Source organism: Littorina saxatilis, linkage group LG4, assembly GCF_037325665.1.
Source record: "Littorina saxatilis isolate snail1 linkage group LG4, US_GU_Lsax_2.0, whole genome shotgun sequence".
Taxonomy (NCBI): domain Eukaryota; kingdom Metazoa; phylum Mollusca; class Gastropoda; order Littorinimorpha; family Littorinidae; genus Littorina; species Littorina saxatilis.
In genome coordinates, this window is record NC_090248.1 from 17,472,422 (window position 1) to 17,491,932 (window position 19,511).

General features: G+C 40.7%; 2 protein-coding genes and 1 non-coding gene across 6 annotated transcripts in view; 2 read left to right on the forward strand and 1 right to left on the reverse strand.

Annotated features, from left to right (window-relative positions):
- LOC138964114 (solute carrier family 22 member 13-like) overlaps positions 1-2,177 on the reverse strand; it is a 48,603-nt gene extending 46,426 nt beyond the window's left edge. For 2 of the 4 annotated variants that reach the window (XM_070335997.1, XM_070335995.1), the window contains exon 1: positions 1,655-1,876. The gene's annotated coding sequence lies outside the window, so the exon portion shown is untranslated. Of the gene's footprint in view, positions 1-1,654; positions 1,877-2,120 lie in introns of those variants that run through there. The other 2 variants (XM_070335996.1, XM_070336000.1) reach the window with 2 other exon arrangements.
- An 11,755-nt stretch (positions 2,178-13,932) lies between these two features.
- Trnai-gau (transfer RNA isoleucine (anticodon GAU)) lies at positions 13,933-14,027 on the forward strand. Its single transcript has one exon. It is a non-coding gene; the product is annotated as a tRNA-Ile (tRNA).
- A 2,538-nt stretch (positions 14,028-16,565) lies between these two features.
- Positions 16,566-19,511, forward strand: part of LOC138964118 (haloacid dehalogenase-like hydrolase domain-containing 5) — a 46,701-nt gene continuing 43,755 nt past the window's right edge. The window contains exons 1-2 of the mRNA XM_070336002.1: positions 16,566-17,011; positions 18,220-18,429. Coding sequence (XP_070192103.1) covers positions 16,850-17,011; positions 18,220-18,429 — 372 coding nt within the window. The 5' untranslated portion in view covers positions 16,566-16,849. The remainder of the gene's footprint in view (positions 17,012-18,219; positions 18,430-19,511) is intronic.

The window sequence follows — 19,511 nt, forward strand, 5'->3', positions numbered from 1 at the left end:
TTTAATTGGTACATTACGTTTTTGTCAGGTCGATTTTGGGGGTACCCCTACTTCGGCGGCGGTCACGTGATACCTACAACAGACATCTTTGATCTGAAAAGTGTGCCCGGCAGCCAAGTGAAGGGCCTGTCTAATTATGACTTTCCGGGGCTACGAGGTTGAAAAATAGGGATACAATCATGTACAGAATTCTGTACAGCAAACGCTACCCGAAACCCCACCTATACGGCGTGTATGACCTTGAGAGCTTCAGTCAACGCTTGAATTTTGCAGTGGTAACATCCGGTTTGCTCTCTCACCAGTGTTGTCAAAGATTAAAAAAAGAAGATAATTTTATATCATTCTACACTTGAATTACCATTCATGCGTTGCAAAAACGTCAAAAATGCCATTAAAATTTGCCTTTATTTGCAAACATGTTTCACGGAATCGCAGTACATGTTTGCACCGTCATGCCACACGACATTCGCGCCATGCAAATAGCTGCGATATCTCTATTTACAACATGCAAGAAAAATTACAAGAACATTAATTGAATCTCTCCAAAGCTCTGTGCAGTTGAAAACAGACAGCAAAGAAATAGTTATACATGTATTCACTTCTGAACAGTGGGCGGATAGAGATGTAAATCATGCTGCTTCAAGAATAACATAACATGAATTCATATCAATGTTTTTCCTTCTTTTTCTCAATTGGCGCAGTAGCCTAGTGGTTAGGACATCAGACACGAACAAATCTTCACCACGGCGTTTATTTTTTCCCCTTGATCTCTCTTGAAGATACAATATGATCAGTCTTGAGAGAGCAAACCGGATGTAATCACTGCAAAATTCAAGTGTTGAATGAAGCTCTCAAGGTCATACACGCCACGCCGTATAGGTGGTGTTTTGGGTAGCGTTTGCTGTACCGACCAAGGACGACTGCCACTATGGTCAGACGCTGCTCAAAATGCCAAAAAAGGCCGTTTGCGCAGCGTTCCATTGTTGTGGCAGCCGTCCTTGGTCGGTACGGGAACGGGACCTAGAACGGTTGTGTGGAATGGGGGGGTCAGTATTAGTTTGGTTATGTCTACCATCTGTTTACGTGTGCTGTTGATGTAATCCTTGTTTTGAACGACTGACAGGATCAGCAACTTGCCTTTGTCAGCGTAAGCGTCTTGCATAGGTTTTTTGTGTGTGTAGGTTTTTGTTTACCTGTGTTTTGTCCTGTTGGTTTGTGGGTCACCACACACAAATAGTACTAGCACAAACACTGACACAGAGACACACTCGCGACGAAAACTGTTCAGCAGCCCGGAAACTTCTGAATACAAATCGTTTGTGTTCTTGAAGTGGCAAAACAAATTGTAAAGACGAAAATTAATGTTTCAGCTTTATCTCAAACGTGCCTAATCTTGCTTTCTTTTGATTCGAAGTTGAAGCATTAAACCATCAACGCATGTGCTTCCAGTGGCACACTAAAACTGTATGTATCCCATTACTTTTTCTACTGGACTGTTAATTTCATTGGCACACACACACACACACACACACACACACACACACCGTGCATACACGCATGTCAAAAAGTAACTAGGACTCAACGCGTGTTCATAAATCTGTCTGAGAAAAAAAACTGATCCATGAAACAAACAAACAAACAAACAGAAACTAACCAGTGATGATAACAGATATCTCCGTGGAGGTAAATCAGAAGCTGAGTGTTGCACAGGTTCAGTTCAGTCAGTCCGTAATTTCACCTCTTGTCTCAGTAACGCCTTCTTAGTGTCCGAGGGAAAGCAAGTATACAGGCTTTCTCCTTGGTGTTTTGTACGAGCATCTGTCATTCGACTCTGAAACATAAATGTAGTCTGTTTCTACTCAATGCTGCAAAACAAATGCACGCATGCGCTGTGTGGGAATGTGTAGACCAAACACTCGCACACACAGATCCACAAACAAACCGTGATAGACAACGGACAGACAAGTTCGCCGCGCGCACGCAGGCCTCTCTCTCTCTCTCTCTCTCTCTCTCTCTCTCTCTTTAACACAGACACACACACACACACACACACGTACACACACACACACACACACGCACACACACACACACAATGTATATCAAACCGAGTTTTTCTTTACCGTATAATCAGACTGCCTTCGTAATTCCACGTCAAACGCGAGGTTTAAACTGACCTGACCTACATCGCTGGTGAGAGGGAACGACCTCAGTCTCAAGCTAGCTCTTTCTTGTTGCAAAGTTGTGTACACCTCTTATACAACTTTTATAAACTGGCTTCGCATGCGCTCACTGGCAAAGTTAATACACTTACAAGCAGTACATGTTCATAGTTTTTGCTGTTGAGTTAGGGTACATTATTAAACTCAATGTCAAAGAGGTTTTATAGTGGAAATTAAAGATATTGTGTTTGTGCTGCATGGTTTTGATTCGTAAACTCCGGGTTCTGCCGACAGGCCTCTTTTGATTAGATTACTCTCAACCCGCTAGCTGTAAATGTTTTCAGTTATAAAACCTACCTTGGCATCTTATGTGGTTTACGACGGTAGACTAGTCAGTTTTGAACACACTTTTTTTCCTCACGTTAGATTGCTTTGGTAGTGACAGGTCAAGGTTTATATTGAAAGGTCTAGGTCAGTAGTCGATTTGTCTGCTCGGACGCTAGAAGCGGGCCAATTCGCAGTGTGAATTTGCACTTGACGTCGAAGAAATGTGCTAGTGAGACCTGGGACCTTTATTCACAAAGCATGGGTGTGTACACTAGTCAGATAATATATTTTTTAATTCGTTTCAATTGTTTTTCAAAGAAGTTTTCAATTTAATGTGAACGTGTACGTCAACGCGTACATCTGGGTTTTGAAACATCTTAACTAATATGCGAAGAGCGAACGGGAATTTGCGAAAGTGCGTTTGCCACAAATACTCATGCAAAACTCATAATTTTCAACAACAAAATTGACAAATAGTATACAACAATGTCTATCATATGGCTTTATAAACAAAGATCTCGTTTTAATGCAAAAATATATCAAATTATTTGGAAGAACATTTATTTATGTCATATGAACAATCTGCAACCAATGAGTGGGGTTTTTTGTTTTTGTTTTTTGTATAGGTGGTCAATGACCAATGTTTCGGTGTCTCAGCTAAGGGCAGAAGCTGGGAATAACCAATTTATGGAGATCAGATGCACCTGTCAATCGGACCTCAGCATTGCTAATTTTTTATTTAGTCAAATTTTGACTAAATGTTTTTATATTTAGTCAAGTTTTGACTAAATATTTTAACATCGAGGGGGAATCGAAACGAGGGTATGGTGTATGTGCGTCTGTCTGTGTGTGTGTGTGTGTAGAGCGATTCAGACTAAACTACTGGACCGATCTTTATGAACTATCATATGGCTTTATAAACAAAGATCTCGTTTTAATGCAAAAATATATCAAATTATTTGGAAGAACATTTATTTATGTCATATGAACAATCTGCAACCAATGAGTGGGGTTTTTTGTTTTTGTTTTTTGTATAGGTGGTCAATGACCAATGTTTCGGTGTCTCAGCTAAGGGCAGAAGCTGGGAATAACCAATTTATGGAGATCAGATGCACCTGTCAATCGGACCTCAGCATTGCTAATTTTTTATTTAGTCAAATTTTGACTAAATGTTTTTATATTTAGTCAAGTTTTGACTAAATATTTTAACATCGAGGGGGAATCGAAACGAGGGTATGGTGTATGTGCGTCTGTCTGTGTGTGTGTGTGTGTAGAGCGATTCAGACTAAACTACTGGACCGATCTTTATGAAATTTGACATGAGAGTTCCTGGGTATGAAATCTCGGAACGTTTTTTTCATTTTTTTGATAAATGTCTTTGATGACGTCATATCCGGCTTTTCGTGAAAGTTGAGGCGGCACTGTCACGCCCTCATTTTTCAACCAAATTGGTTGAAATTTTGGTCAAGTACTCTTCGACGAAGCCCGGGGTTCGGTATTGCATTTCAGCTTGGTGGCTTAAAAATTAATTAATGACTTTGGTCATTAAAAATCTGAAAATTGTAAAAAAAAATAAAAAATTATAAAACGATCCAAATTTACGTTTATCTTATTCTCCATCATTTGCTGATTCCAAAAACATATAAATATGTTATATTCGGATTAAAAACAAGCTCTGAAAATTAAATATATAAAAATTATTATCAATTTTTTTTTTTCGAAATCAATTTAAAAACACTTTCATCTTATTCCTTGTCGGTTCCTGATTCCAAAAATATATAGATATGATATGTTTGGATTAAAAACACGCTCAGAAAGTTAAAACGAAGAGAGGTACAGAAAAGCGTGCTATGCAGCATAGCGTAACCACTACCCCGCTCTTCTTGTCAATTTCACTGCCTATGCCGTGAGCGGTGGACCACGAGTATACGGTCTTGCTGCGTTGCATTGCGTTCAGTTTCATTCTGTGAGTTCGACAGCTACTTGACTAAATATTGTATTTTCGCCTTACGCGACTTGTTACTTTTAACATAGACGGGGAATCGTGACGAAGGTGGTGGTGTGTGTATGTATGTGTGTGTGTATAAAGTCATTCCGAGAAAACTACTGAACCGATCTTCATGATACTTCACATGAGAGTTTCTGGGTATGCGATATCCCCAGACGTTTTTTCCATTTTTTCGATAGATGTCTTTGATGACGTCATATCCGGCTTTTTACGAAAGTTGAGGCGGCACTGTCACACCCTCATTTTTCAACCAAATTGATCGAAATTATGGTTAGGCAATCTTCGACGAAGTCCGGACTATGGGATTGCATTTCAGCTTGGAAGCTTAATAATGAGTTAATAAGTTTGCTCATTAAAGTTGTCATTAAAATCGATTTTTCAGAAACAGATTAAAAAAGAATTGCATTGTATTACCCATCTTCTCCTGAATTCCAAAATATATAGATATGTCATGTTTACTCCACAACTGTGCTCAGAATGAAAAAAAATAGGTTCAGTAAGTACTACGGACGTATGCTTCGCGGCGGCGAGCGTGACCCGTCTCGGTCTTTGGTATGGTTAGCCGAGACTATCTGAATGTAGTCTCGGCGATGATTGGTTAGTGTTGTTGATCTTGACTAAATGGTTTTATATCGCTTCACGCGACTTGTTACATTTAGTCAAGTTATGACTAAATGTTTTAACATTGACTGGGAATTGAGATGAGGGTGTGGTGTACGTACTCGTATGAATGTGTGTGTGTGTGTGTGTGTGTGTGTGTGTATGTGTGTGTGTGTGTGTAGAGCGATTCCGAGAAAAGTACTGGACCGATCTTCATGAAACCTCACATGAAAGTTTCTGGGTATGATATCCTCAGACCATCTTTTCTTTGTTTAAATAGATGTCTTTGATGACGTCATATGCGGCTTTTTGTGAAAGTTGATGCGGCACTGTCACACCCTCAGTTTTTGAACAAATTGCTTGAAGTTTTGGTTAAGCAATCTTCGACAAAGTCCGGATTTTGGTATTGCTGAAAAGAATATTAATACAGCAAAGCGCGCTTTCCCGTAACGTGCCATACGCTACCGTGCTTTACTAGCTGGCTTGTCAATTTCTGTGCGTAAACGCGACAGAGCGACACGAAACTGACACAGCTATTGGGTATATACAGAAAAACCTCACACTTAACGACCTTGAAAATGTCCAGAAAAATCGGTCGTAAACAAAAAGGGGTCTTTATTGGGAGTTTGGGAGGAATGATTTTTTTCACAGGGGTGGCAACTGTTGGGCAGTTCAGTCTTGAAAGTTGTGTCCGTTATCCTATTTTTGTTGCCATTTGATGTGCATATGGATAAGCATGATGTACGCGCATACACCAGCGCACAGACGGGCAGACATAACACAAATACCCATTGGTAAAACTTGCTCATTGGCAAGTATGGGTCATTGACCCGAGGTCTCAGTTGGTGAGCACACAATCACAGAATACGTACACAGCAATTCATTATTGAGTTGTCGTTCTAACTGCCCTTACCCCAACCCCTCCCATCCCCTCCCCCTCCCCCCTACTTAGAGGGCAGTCCTTCAATTGTGACAGCAATAGATGAGAAGATGACAGCCGTGGGCCACTGGACTTGCACGCACTACTGACTACAGACTACCATCCCTGACTCTTAATGCGTGACTAATGCGTGCGTGTTCCGCGTGTGCTGCGTAATTGCGAACTTTGACACTCACTGGTTAAGACACTCACTGGTTAAAAGGTCAAAGTCGTTATTGACCCTAAGTTGGTAGGTCGGTCGTCGTTCTTGGGAGGTTAGTTACAGTGTGAAAAGCATCTGTGCCGAGAAATTCGATCGGCAAAAGGAGGGGGTCGTTCTTGGGAGAGGTCGTTACGGGAGGTTCCACAGAGCACCCAACCTCATTAATTTACGTTTAAGCTTCCGAGCTGCAATGCAAAACCATAGTCCGGACTTCGTCAAAGATTGCTTGACTAAAATTTCAACCGATTTGGTTGCAAAATGAGAGCGTGCCAGTGCTGCCTCAACTTTGACAAAAAGCCGGATATGACGTCATCAAAGACATTTATAAAATAAATAAAACGTTTGGGGATATTATACTCAGGAACTCTCCTATGAAGTTTACACACACACACACACACACACACACCAGTACCCTCATCTCGATTCCCCCTCTATGATAAAACATTTAGTCAAAACTTGACAAAATGAAAGAAAACAAAACAAAACAGCAGACTGAATAGTATACGTTATTTGCATTTTTGACCAAAATATTACATTTTACACAGATCGAGACAGTCAGTGTACCTCCGAGGCCGCGCTAGCGGTCGAGGTGAAAAATGACTGTCGAGATCTGTGTAAAATATATTTTGGTCAAAAATACAAATAACATTTATGTATTGATCGATTCTGGTTAAAATTCCTTTTCGTTTTCATGATTGATAGCACTCGAACATGCACTATTTTGCAGTCTCGGCTGGCCGCCTTTCTATGAAGTTTTGTCGGCCTCTGACGTCACATGGCGCAAAGAAGGGAAATCCATATGTTCAATCGATACATTCTTTTTTTTATTTTCCTTTACTGTAATGACCGAAAACGGGGGGTGGGCGTTTCTTTAGGTACTGTTCCCTGTGCGCAGAATTAGACAAAAAGTAGGGGATGGGCGTTTACTCGATACTGGGTGTATACAAGGTAGTTTACAGTATATGAAATATATGTGTACGAAGTAAGTGCTATTGATTTTTCCGAAGGTACCTGCTAATCTTTGAGGCATTATTACTTTCAACAACAACAAAAAGCCAGAGCACACAAGTGTTTTTCTTGAGAGAGTACGGGAGTTTCTACGGAGTTACTACGGTAACCAGTCTGCTTCACGAAGCTGGTGACTGAGACAGCGAAAGCTTTGACCCAGTTTGAACTCTGGCTGAGATTAAACAAGTCGCGTAAGGCGAAATAACAACATTTAGTCAAGCTGTCGAACACACAAAATGAAACTGTTTTGAATAAAACATATATCTATGTAAAATGAAATTGTTTTGAATAAAACATATCGTATCTACATGTTTTTGGAATCAGGAAATGATAAAGAATAAGATGAAATAATTTTTGGATCGATTTCTTATATTCTAATCGTGGTACTAATCAATCTATTTTCGTTATTTGTGATCACATTTGAAGAGTAAACATGACATATGTATATATATATATATGTATTCAAGATTAGAATAGTCCCTCTCTGGGCGAGGGCTGGTTGAAAAGAAGCTCGTTTATATTGCTTATGCCACAACCCTCGTAAAATAAAATTTGATTTGATTTGATTTGATTTGCTTTGATTTGGCGAGTTTGAGGGGCAACCATAATTTTAGCCAAGTAAGTGATATCATTGAAGATCGGCTGCCCGGTATTTCCTAACGCGGTGGCACAATACATGTATTTTCTATCCAGATTTCGCTGCGTGTATGAGTGTGTATGTTGTTTGATACAAGGAAAGAAGATTTATTGTCATATCAATGAACGGATCGAGCTCCAACCGTAAGCGTAATTAATTATTTTTTCATTTGATCGACGATCATGACGAGAAAATGCACACGTAGTATCGACAGAGTTGCCTCCCTTCCTTCGAAAAACATGGCTGTGTCGATGTTTTCCTTCTTCTAAAATGCACTTCAATGAAAGGCATCTGTCCAGGTCATTCCGTAGCTTCAAAGGTATCTAAAATGACTTGTTATGCTTACACGAGCAGGTTTTGCAAAATTGGAGGCTTAAATTGCTGTGGATTCTGAGCTATGAATTTACAACCGGTGTCACGAAGGCGGAACTTGAACTCTGCCTGAACAATCCTTCTCATTGCGGTCAATGCGCATGCGCTAACATGGGGAGATTAGTCAGGTCGTGAACAACCTAACCCTAACCCTAACCCTTACCCTAACCCTTACCTAACCCTTACCCTAATCCTAACCCTAACCCTAACCCATGGTTCTTTCGGTCAAAGGGTCGCATTTTTTAAGTCCAAGATTGGCGCATGCGCATTGACCGCAATGAGAAAGATTGTTCAGCAGAGGTTTCAGTTCGTGACACCGGCTCGGATGCAACTGTGTTTCCAAACCCATGCCACTGAACTCCAGTGCCGGACAGGGAGTGGTGCCTGTCCGGGAATGGGAATGGTGGTGCCAAACCACACCGCCGAGGACTGTGTTCCGCCTTATTTCAGCTGGGCTCGTTGTTACTCCGTTTTCAGCTGGGCTTGGTGTCACGCAAACGTAAGTTTCTGCACTAAAGTACAAACTATGTCTTCTAAAAAACTAATTTCTGGAAAAGGATGTTTTAAGCACTAACTTAAGTAATTTGTCTCTCTATTAGTGTTTGTTTTATCTGACTAGGTTTATTATGTGACCCGCATCAGCTTGAAATACTTGCGGGATGTCGTTTTTGGGCACACAAGCTGATCAAAATGAAGAAATGATAAGCAACGGTATCATTTTATGGCTTTTCTGTATCATAGGTTTGTTCTATAGTTTCTTGCTGTTATGCTGATGCTTTTTCCCGAACCTGCTTCAAGGCGTTGAGGCACGAGAAGTAAAACCAAAACCCATGTCAGTCGAGTTTTGTTCCGCGCTGGACACCCATGTGTTCCGAGCTGGTACCTCGTGTCGACTGAAAGTGTTCCGCGCTGGTCCCCCTTCTCGCCTGAGATTCGCATTGCTTCAAGCCAAATTTAACGCGTTTTGAGGGATTTTCTCAACAGTTGGAGATGTCAGCTGTTACCCTGGATATTTTTCTGGATGTCAGCAGTGAGGTAGAGGTTGCCTAAAGCACAAGTGCTGGTCTGCCACTGACGTCAACCCCTAAGCGGCCACAACCGGAACGTACTGACCATCTTTGTCCGCATTGTGGAAAGAGCCACGGTAACACCAGAGCTCTATCAAGACATATGAGACTGCACCATGAAGACAATTGTAGTTTTGAGTGCCAAATCTGCCACAAGCTTTAGAGAAGCATCTCATTTGCACGCACATACAAACTCTGTCCATCTGAAAACCAAGCCATACTCTTGTTTTCAGTGCAACAAGAAATTTGCCGACAAGAGTAATATGTCAACCCCAAAAGGCACAGGTGTATAGCTACAAATGCTCGGACCGCTTGTGAACATTGTTCCAATACCTACAGCAGCAAGAAAAGCCTGCATGATCATGAAAAGCGCGTGCACTTTAATATTGGCTATTCATGTTCAAAATGTTCGGCGCAGTTCAAGTTTAGAACACAGCTGTCGCGTCATGCCAGAAAGTGCACGATCTAACTTTGTGCACTTTGATGCCGTGATTCTTAATTTGATTCGATGCAATTTTAGCCAGGAGAGTAAAAACAATTTCTACAATTCTGTCCGTTTGGTTTTATGAAAGGGTCATGGGTAGGCTAAAGGGTGCGCGTGTTTGTGTGCGTGTGTGTGTGTGTGTGCGTGTGTGTGTATGTGTGTGTGTGTGTGTGTGGGTGGAGGGGGGTGGTTACACTTTATTGTGGCAGAAATACTATGATATGATTGGAAAACATGCTTTTTATCCCTGGTAAAGAAATAGAAAAATGCTTTTACGTGAGTTACATTTATGATAAAACATACTGCAGTTACAGAACAATTCATTCCGTTGCTTTCCAAATGTGGTTGATAAAATAATCATACATTTTTCGTTTTTTTCTTGCTGTTGTTGTGTTTTATTCTCTACATTTGTGAAGATGTAGTTTTATTTCAACCATACTGATGTCATGTGGGCACGATATGTTTTACAATGCAGGTAACTCTGTTTGATTTGTTAACGTGTACTTTCCTTAAAGGTACTGAACTTAGAGTAATACCTAATATACTGGACTCGCAACGAAATATACAAACAAATGACAATGAACAACGTTTCGACCTAAAGGTCTTCAACAGGTTAAAAAAATGAAAACAACAATACAAATATCAAAACGACTTATCAGAGAAGATGGCGATGATGTCCTCCAAGCGCAAAAAAAGGGGGAAAGGGAGATAAATCAAAAAGAAGAATGAGAACTGTCAAATCCAGGTGAACTGAACTGTACTGAACTTGTCAAATCCAGGTGCACGGAGCCCCTGGGGCTTTTAGTCATACCTCAGGCAGCTATCCGTTAGAAGAACTACCAAGTTTCATTGACTTGCACCCAAAGAGTCAAGAACTGCGATTTTTTTACGAATTAATTTCGTACTCGGACCCGGCTGGTCTTGACCTATTTTTGGATCTAAATTTAGATCAGGTAGATCACCACATCATGCACAAAAATACACGTCACTAGCAAACTATGTCAGACGTCATCATGAGTTTGTGTAAAACAAAATGGAGGCCGGAATCACTCAGTTGAATCGAACTCCGACCAAACACCACGTAATAACTAGGTTAATTTATGCACTCGCGTGAACAAGAAACTGTCGAGCTTCACAGATGTCGTCGTTGGGTAGTTTTGGGTTTGTTTTACTACCATAGGAGGATTTTTGAACTGTAAATGCACTCAGCTGCAACAAAAACGCAAAACGAAGGCTGTGAGCTGCACTGTGCCTTTAATAATGGATGTTTGTTTTCCTTTTATGCTATATGTGACCCTCCACCACGGAATGAGTCACATGTCACCTTTGCATGATTTTCATATTTTTTACATTTTTCTAAAGAGTTTGTTATGCTCTATCCAGTGGTGAAAACCGTTTCAGAAAAGAGCGAAAACTGTTTGAGTTATAAGCCTGTGACTAAGGTGACCCTCACACTGTTACCAGACACTCCCCGGACTTATATTAAGCCTAGCGCAGAACCGCGCGAGGTGACATGCGACTCATTTCGTGGTGGAGGGTCACATATTTTACCTTTGTTTGCTCGCTTGCGGCATGCCCACGCGAAGGGGTGTGTGTGTGTGTGTGTGTGTGTGTGTGTTGTGTGGTTTTGTTTGCTTTCCTATGAGGGCCCCAAAGGGAGGGTATCATCACGATCACGGGAAGGGAAATATTAGCTTTCACAGTTACCTTGATTTTTGTTTTCACGATCACAAACACCTTGACGAATAGAGGATCATAGAGTGATACAGCTGTGAAAAATGTACGTTGAAAATAAAATGCTTTGCAATAATGCCCATCACGATCACGAAAACAAATGACGATCACGATCACGAGACTTGATTTTTTTGTCATCACAGATCACGGGCAAAGTCCCATCACGATCACAGAAATGGAAATTTCGGCAATCACGGTCACAGAGAGGTCAAAAAACGCCAATCACGATCACGATTTTAAACCCTTTGGGGCCCTCTCCTATGGAGTTGAAATGTGAGGGGGGGGGGGGGGGGGGGGGGGGGAGGAGAGCATCGATGTCTACTTTGAACAAATATCAGTCGAAGAAAAGATTGACACAGTTAAAAGAAAAATGTTCTCATTGAGTCTGTGTTTGGGTGTGTGCGCGCGCGTGCGCGTGTGTGTGTATTTGTGTGTGTGTGTGTGTGTGTGTGTGTGTGTGTGTGTGTGTGTGTGTGTAGGGGGGATAGTTACACTTTATTGTGGCAGAAATACTATGATCTGATTGGGAAACATGCTTTTTTTTCCCTGGTAAAGAAATAGAAAAATGCTTTTTCGTGAGTTATATTTTTGATAAAACATACTGCAAGTACAGAAGAATTCATTCAGTTGCTATCCAAATGTGATCGATAATCATACAGTTTTCGTTTTTGTGTGCTGTTGTTGTGTTTTGTTCTTTACATTTTTGTATAATTATGTAGTCTTATTTCAACCATAGTGTTGTCATTTACACACTTGCAGAGGAACAACATCTATTGATTTCCATAAAAATTGCAAATCTTTCTGTCATTTTCTTGGCCCAGCGCGGAACAAAACGAGCCCAGCGCGGAACGCAGACAACAATGGTACACCACTTGCTTATTTTGATTGCTTCTTATGACATAATGATGACGCATTGAAGCACGAAAAAAAGTAAATTTTAAGGGGCTTATTGTCCGTCAGGTCTTAATTGCCTATATTGGACATGAATTGGTTTATACGATTCGAGTTTTACGCCCTCACGGCTTTTTGATGTTTGCGTGTTTAGGTGGTATCAGCCATCTGCACTTATGGTAGAATGACCAAGATCTTTAACGTGCCATTGTGGTGACACGGGGGTGGGAGATGGATACCGTCTCTGGGTCTGCACATAAAGTTGACCCGTGTCCGTCCCGGCCCGGATTCGAACCAGCGACCTCTCGATCACAAGTCCAGTGCTCTACCACCTGAGCTACCCGGGCCCCCCAAAGCACGAAATTGATACAGATGAACATATATACCCAAAATAGTAAAAATAGAGGAATGTTTGTTGCTCAAATCCATGTTTGAGAGAAATTTACGTTGAACCTTCACTGTTTTTCACTAAAAAAACCCGCATGCAGGCCTTACATTCGGCCACTGTCAATTAACCAGGTAATCAATAGACGTAAGTAGCTGTCTACAAAGAAAACAATTACTGATTCCCCTTTCTACTGACATTCATCAATTTTAGCTTAGATCAGTGTGAAAGTCATAGTTTGTGTTTTTAATGAAGACACTTACGTTTGCGTGACACCGGGCCCAGCTGAAAACGGAGTAACAACGACTGAACCCAGCTGAAATAAGGCGGAACACAGTCCCCGGTGTGCACTGACTCGGCGAAATGCCAGTGTGTGCCGTGTGTGTGTGTGTGTGTGTGTTTGCCAAATCAAGTACCATAATGAGACATAATTGTAATTTTCTTGTGAAAATTAGTAACTTTCACGTGTTAATTACTAATTTTCACATGTTAACTGTGACTAACTTTCAGTTTTGGCACTACTGGTAAGCCGTCATAGGCTTGGAGGTTTTAGTCTCTTACCGCCCCCCCCCCCCCCCCCCCCCCCCTCTCTCTTGTCTTTAGTTTAACCAATGAAACGTCGTATCATCTTAGAATGTTGTGCTAATAGTTACTAAGAGTTTGATTGGATGTTTCGGTTACTCTAGCTAAAGTTAGATTATGTGTGTACATGTTAGAGTGTAGAGAGAGAACTTTGAGAGACACGAGAGAGAGTGGACGTGTTTTTCCCAGACCCAGAGGTCTGGGTTATGCGGAGGCATTTGCCTGTGTGAACGGTGACATTCCGGAACTAATTTTCGGCAAACTTAGTTGTTTGCAGCAATGTATTTCAATTTTTTTTTTTCATTCTTTCTTGAAACTGTTACAGCATGATGCAAAATTACACTATAATAGGTTATATAATAAAAATAAAAACTATCTCAGATCTCACACGCTAAAAATATGACAAAAAACAGTTCTAGAGCGACATCAATCGCAAACCATCTAGCTTCCGGTGGTGCACTTCAAAGCATTGAAGGTGTAAGGGAAGTAACTCGCTTCAACGCCATGCGATAGGGCACACAACGGTTCTTTCTCTTGGCCCATTAGCTCAGTTGGTTAGAGCATACATATCTCTGGTTAGAGCGCCGTGCTGATAACGCGGAGGTCGTGGGTTCGACCCCCATGTGGGCCACGCAATATTTTTGATCGCAACGCAGTTTTTTTGTGTCTTTCCGAGATAAGTTTTAGGTGTTCTTACTACATGTACAAACTATATTTTACTGTTTCTCAAACCCACTGTCTTTAACATTTGTTTACAGTTTCACTTGCCAATAACTTGCTGCTGATGATATCTGAATCATGTTGCTGATGACATCTGAATCATGTTCAATTAACATTAACAATGTATAATTATGCCAATTATGTTTTTCACTAATGCAACAAAACTCCATTTTCTTGACTTCTTTTTACAATCCAAGCAGTTGCTATTTTCCTAACTCAAACATTTCTCGATCAATCCAAACTATTTTTAAGCTGTGTAACATAACACATTTTCTTTCCCATTTTTTATTTTTCTATCTCGTCATTTGTTGTTGACAAATAAATATAATTATTTCATAACTCAAACATTTCTTTGTCAATCCAAACTATTTTTAAGCTGTGAGTGTGACATAAAACAATGTACATATCGTCGTCGCCATGGCAAAATTGCGCTAATGTCAAGTGAAATGTTGTTTACCTTTACTGTACCAATTGACACTAACGCAATTTTCCCATGTTGACGACAATATTTTATTTAAAATTGATTTCAGGATTTTGTTAACATAACACATTTTCTTTCCCATTTTTAATTTTTCTATCTCGTCATTTGTTGTTGACAAATAAATATAATTATTTTCATAACTCAAACATTTCTCGATCAAACCAAACTATTTTTAAGCTGTGGGTGTGACATAAAAACAATCTACATATCGTCGTCGGCATGAAAAAATTGCGCTAATGTCCAATGAAACGTTTAGTTTTACTGTACCAATTGACACTCGCGCAATTTTTCCATGTTGACGGCAATATCTTACTTAAAATTGATTTCAGGATTTTGTTAACATAAACATTTTCTTTCCCGTTTTGAATTTTCTATCTCCTGATTTGTTGTTGACAAATAAATGTAATTACAATACTACCATCATTGCACTTGCCAATATCTTGTTACTGGTGCTATTATCACAAAGGTGTTCAATGAACGATGTTACATTTGTTTAACAATCAGTATTACATTTATTGTTTAAATGTACTTTCTTTCACATTTTGTAGTTTTCTATCCCATGATTCGTTGTTGACAAATACATGTCATTCCATTAATCCTATCCATGTGTTGCATTGTTGTGCAAGATGACTGAGTGTGTGCATAATATCTATATATATATACGACTAGTGTCTGTCTGTCTGTCTGTTCGCGATGCACGGCCAAAGTTCTCGGTGGATCTTTTTCAAATTTGGACACCGTATTTAGCTACACCCCGGACACAACCTCATCGATGCGATATTTCAACACGTGCTCTCAGCGCGCAGCGCTGTGCGCGCTGAACCGATTTTGGTTTTTTTGGTCTGGATCCACTACCAGTAACTCTTCCTTATCTTCTCCAGTGTTTTCAGCCGCGATTATCTCCCTTCCTCCGTGTGGCGTCAATCCATATTCCCGTTACTACGTTACTATTTTTAGAAGGTCACTGCACGTTACTATTTTTAGAAGGTCTCCAGTGTTTTGCGCGTTTATCTCTTTTCCTTCGTGCGCCGGCGAAGCCGGCGTACACCCGGCAAAGCCGGGTCCCAGGTGCAGCCTGGTAGTTCGGCTCTACTTCTTCCCGGCGAAGCGGGTAATCATCTAGTATATATATATATATATATATACATGTAGTCCATTTCAGAACATATTTACCATAAACAAAACCCTCGCTTGCATAATATTGATCGGGAACAAAACAAGATTTTTTCCTTCAAATAACTTGCGTTATTTAACCATTTCACTATTTCACGCTAGCACTCGGACAAGTGTCACACACAAACACCCTGCCATGACTGTTTTATGAAGAAACCACTTTGACCATTCACCTAAAAATTACATGAAGGAACGTCTGGGAACCTGCTGATTTGAATCAGCAAATTTTCTTGTGTTGTGTGCTCCACTGACTAACTGACAAGATGTATGGTGACTTTGCATAGTAATGAGGCTGTGGCCAAGCTTGAAGTCAACTCCATGGCGTCTAACGAAAGCGTAAAGACTATGGAACGCTTTTAGCAGTAGGCCCTATATCGTTATTGCGAATTATCATTTTAGCTGCATTTTGTTTCATTTTGTAATTGATTTCAACTTTTTTTCTAAAACAAAAAGAAGACAAAACGGAATAGATTTCTTTGAAAGAAATACCAACATTGATCGAAAAACATCACATTCTACCGATGTCGCTAAGCATCCCGTGACGTTCAGCGAGATCAGCAAAACTGACGCTGCACAGGAAATGCACCTGCATGCTGTGCAAGGAATCCGCCCATTTTTGGATTTCCGGTCTAGATCCCCGCTTCTGCGTCACAAGCTGTGTGTGTGTGTGTGTGTGTGTGTACGTGTGTGTGTGTGCTTGTGTGTGTGTGTGTGTGTTTCCGCGTTCCTTGTGAGCCGGGTAAAAGCTGCATGCGTTGGGGGTTTATACAGTAACAAATCGGCGATCGAAGAACGGACCCGCGTGTGCCGCAACACATCGTGTTTGGGCTGTGCTCAACTTCCGTCAGTTAATTTCACTAGCAGATTAAGTGCATGTAAAAACAAAACAAATACTTATTCAAGAAGATGTCAAGATAACTCCTAATGGATGGATAAAAATGGTAAGTGTTTACGCCGACGATGGGGATTGAAAACCGCAGAAAAATAAGCCCCAAGGCAATGACTTTGACCTTTTTAAAGTCATGACGTCACGGGCAATTGTGATTGGCTGAAGGTAAACACACCTCCAACGCGAGTGCATGTCAAGGACATGGTGGAGTCAATGCTCTTCGACAACAGCTGACAAAATGGCGAGCCGAAGGGCCATCATTGTTGGCTGTCACAATCGCCTGTGTCACACCTATCTTTGTAGATCTATTGGCAGTCCAACGCCCTCCACTGCTCGCTACTTTCACTCGGAGGTAAGTGTGGCGGCGATGCGTTTCGTGTACCTTCAATGGCGGCTTCAATGGCGCTGTCTCCCTCAATCCCTTCTTCGCCAAACTTGTCGTTGTTACTCCTCTTGGTTTCCTACTCTCGATAAGTTGTCAACTAATGGGCCGTACTCATGACGGTCACATTAACAAACTTTGATATGTTACTAGCATATACTGTTCTCAACCTGAATCAGAAATGATAGACCTTCGTGTGGCTGTTGGTTTTACTTTTAGGGTAGAAATTGCGTATACTGAACGTCCTTTCGGGTTAAAACCTCAGGAGGACAGGGCCAGGGGTAGCTTACCAGTGCCTTCACTGCTTCAGTTCATGATCCGTATGGTATCTGGTTCACATTGCCATCTGTTTTTGTAGTTCTATTTACTGGTGTAATAGACGTGTTTGTAGTTATATTAACTTATGAGTTTAAAACCGATAGCAGCGAGTGTTTTTGATAACAACTAAATGAAATGGCTGAATAATGTGGGCCATGATGCAATCAACAGCTTAGACAACACATGATCTTGACAACTAAAAACGCATTTTCTATCTTTGACTTTACCAGCTAGACACTTCAGGTAATCTGAAGGTTCTGTTTATAGTTTCTACCAGTACAGGAACATGTGTTGATTCTTTCAATATAGTTATTGGAGTGTCATGACCCACTTCTGTCTTATGTCATTTGAAACAGAACTCCTACTTTTGTAAAGCTCTGAAAATGCAGCTTTTTGTTTCAAGATGCTCATTCTGTTTCGCTGAATCAGAAATGAGAGAAAGGGGACATTTGTGCTTAAAGCCATGCCCAACAAGCTACTTGAGTACTGCTGTAGAGCTTATTGCTCCAATCGCCCCACTGACCCATAAAATGGATAGTAGAGTTGTATACTTTCTAGAGATTAGCCTCTTTTTTTTTTAAAGTAATGTGTTGTTTTTATTTTATAACCAACTGACTGGCTGAGGTATCATGGATGCAAACATTAAAACAAAGCAATCATTCAGAGTTTCTGTGTGAGTTTGTTTGCAGAAAGTGGGTCAAAGTTCACTTGCACTATTACAGTGTTTATAACCCTTTTTGAAAAGTAGGTGGGCACAGCTAGCTAGCTAGCTGGTAAATATAACACTTACAGTAACAAGCCTTGTGTTCTTGCTGTTTGTATATATATGTATGATGCATGATAAAAGAAATGTGTTTCAGTTGCTGCCAAAAGGTCGTTTTGGATTTCTCTTCGACATTGATGGTGTGATTGTTCGCGGGAAGAAGCTCCTTCCCTCAGCTCAAGAAGCATTTCAAATGTTAACTGATCGCCATGGCAACTTTCAAGTTCCAGCTCTCTTCGTCACAAATGCAGGCAACTCTCTACGAAGTAACAAGGCTCGTCAGCTCTCACAATGGCTTGGTATTAATGTGTGTATTCATTTAATTCTTCTCTAAATGGTGATAGGTGTGAATGTTGCATAGTAACAGTTATCATCACCTTGTGGTTATTTATTTTTTATTTGAAGGAGAGAAACTTTGAGCATTAGATTCTGGAAAATTCATGGTCTATTTAACTTCTCCTTTGTTTCAGTTCTTTTGATTGTGAATTTGTCATTTTGCCTTCTTTAACTTTAAAGTACTTTGTGGTTGTTTAAGGCTGCAAAAGACAGGTGCAGTCGTTAAGAGCTAAGTGTAGAACAGTGTTTTAAGAAATAAAATGCAGGTGTCTCGTGAATATTTTTGAAGTTAGGAACAGTTTGGGGTAAGGACTTGTGAGATAAACTATCATAAAGCAATTATTATTAATCTTACATTAAATTACATATCTTACCCAACTCACATATATAGCAATTAACCCTGGTTCAGTGCTGGTAACGCTGTACGCGTCCCCTTGGTAACAAGGGAGACCACTCTAAAAAAGAGTGACCAAAACCCATAAGGCCAGACCCAAACTGAGTCTTCCTTCCGTATGCGCGCGCATACGCCGCCATTTGTATCATTCCAAACTCAGTTGAGCTGGTCGCATATTCTGTACGCTCTGGCTGTTTTTCAGCCTTTGGGACTTAGTCTCTTGGACTTTGTTTCGTCCTCTTGGTTTACTCTTCGTCTGGACTTCACAACTTTGTTGAGGTGAGGTCGTTCCTTTTGTTTTCTTGAATTTTGGCAGCATTTTTGGCTGCATTTTGGACTTGCAAATATTTTGTCAATTTTTTTTTCGTGAGTCGTTTTATGTCATGGCCGACAATGCTAAGAAGAGGTCAACTCCTAAACAGGTAGCTGCTGTGTCCTCTCCGCCAAAGTAAGTTTCTAGAAAAGCTAAACTACCCGGCCAAGCGGTCGTGTCTGTATTGGAACCTCTTTCTAAGAAATGTGTGGATGTTTTGGTAGATTTACCTGATACTTCTATTTTGTCTGCGAAGTCTGTGGACAAGACCTTGCATGTTGATAAACCGGTAAAAGGGGATGCTTCCCCTGTGGTTCCAGGTTTGGCGTCTGCAGACGTAGCTGCG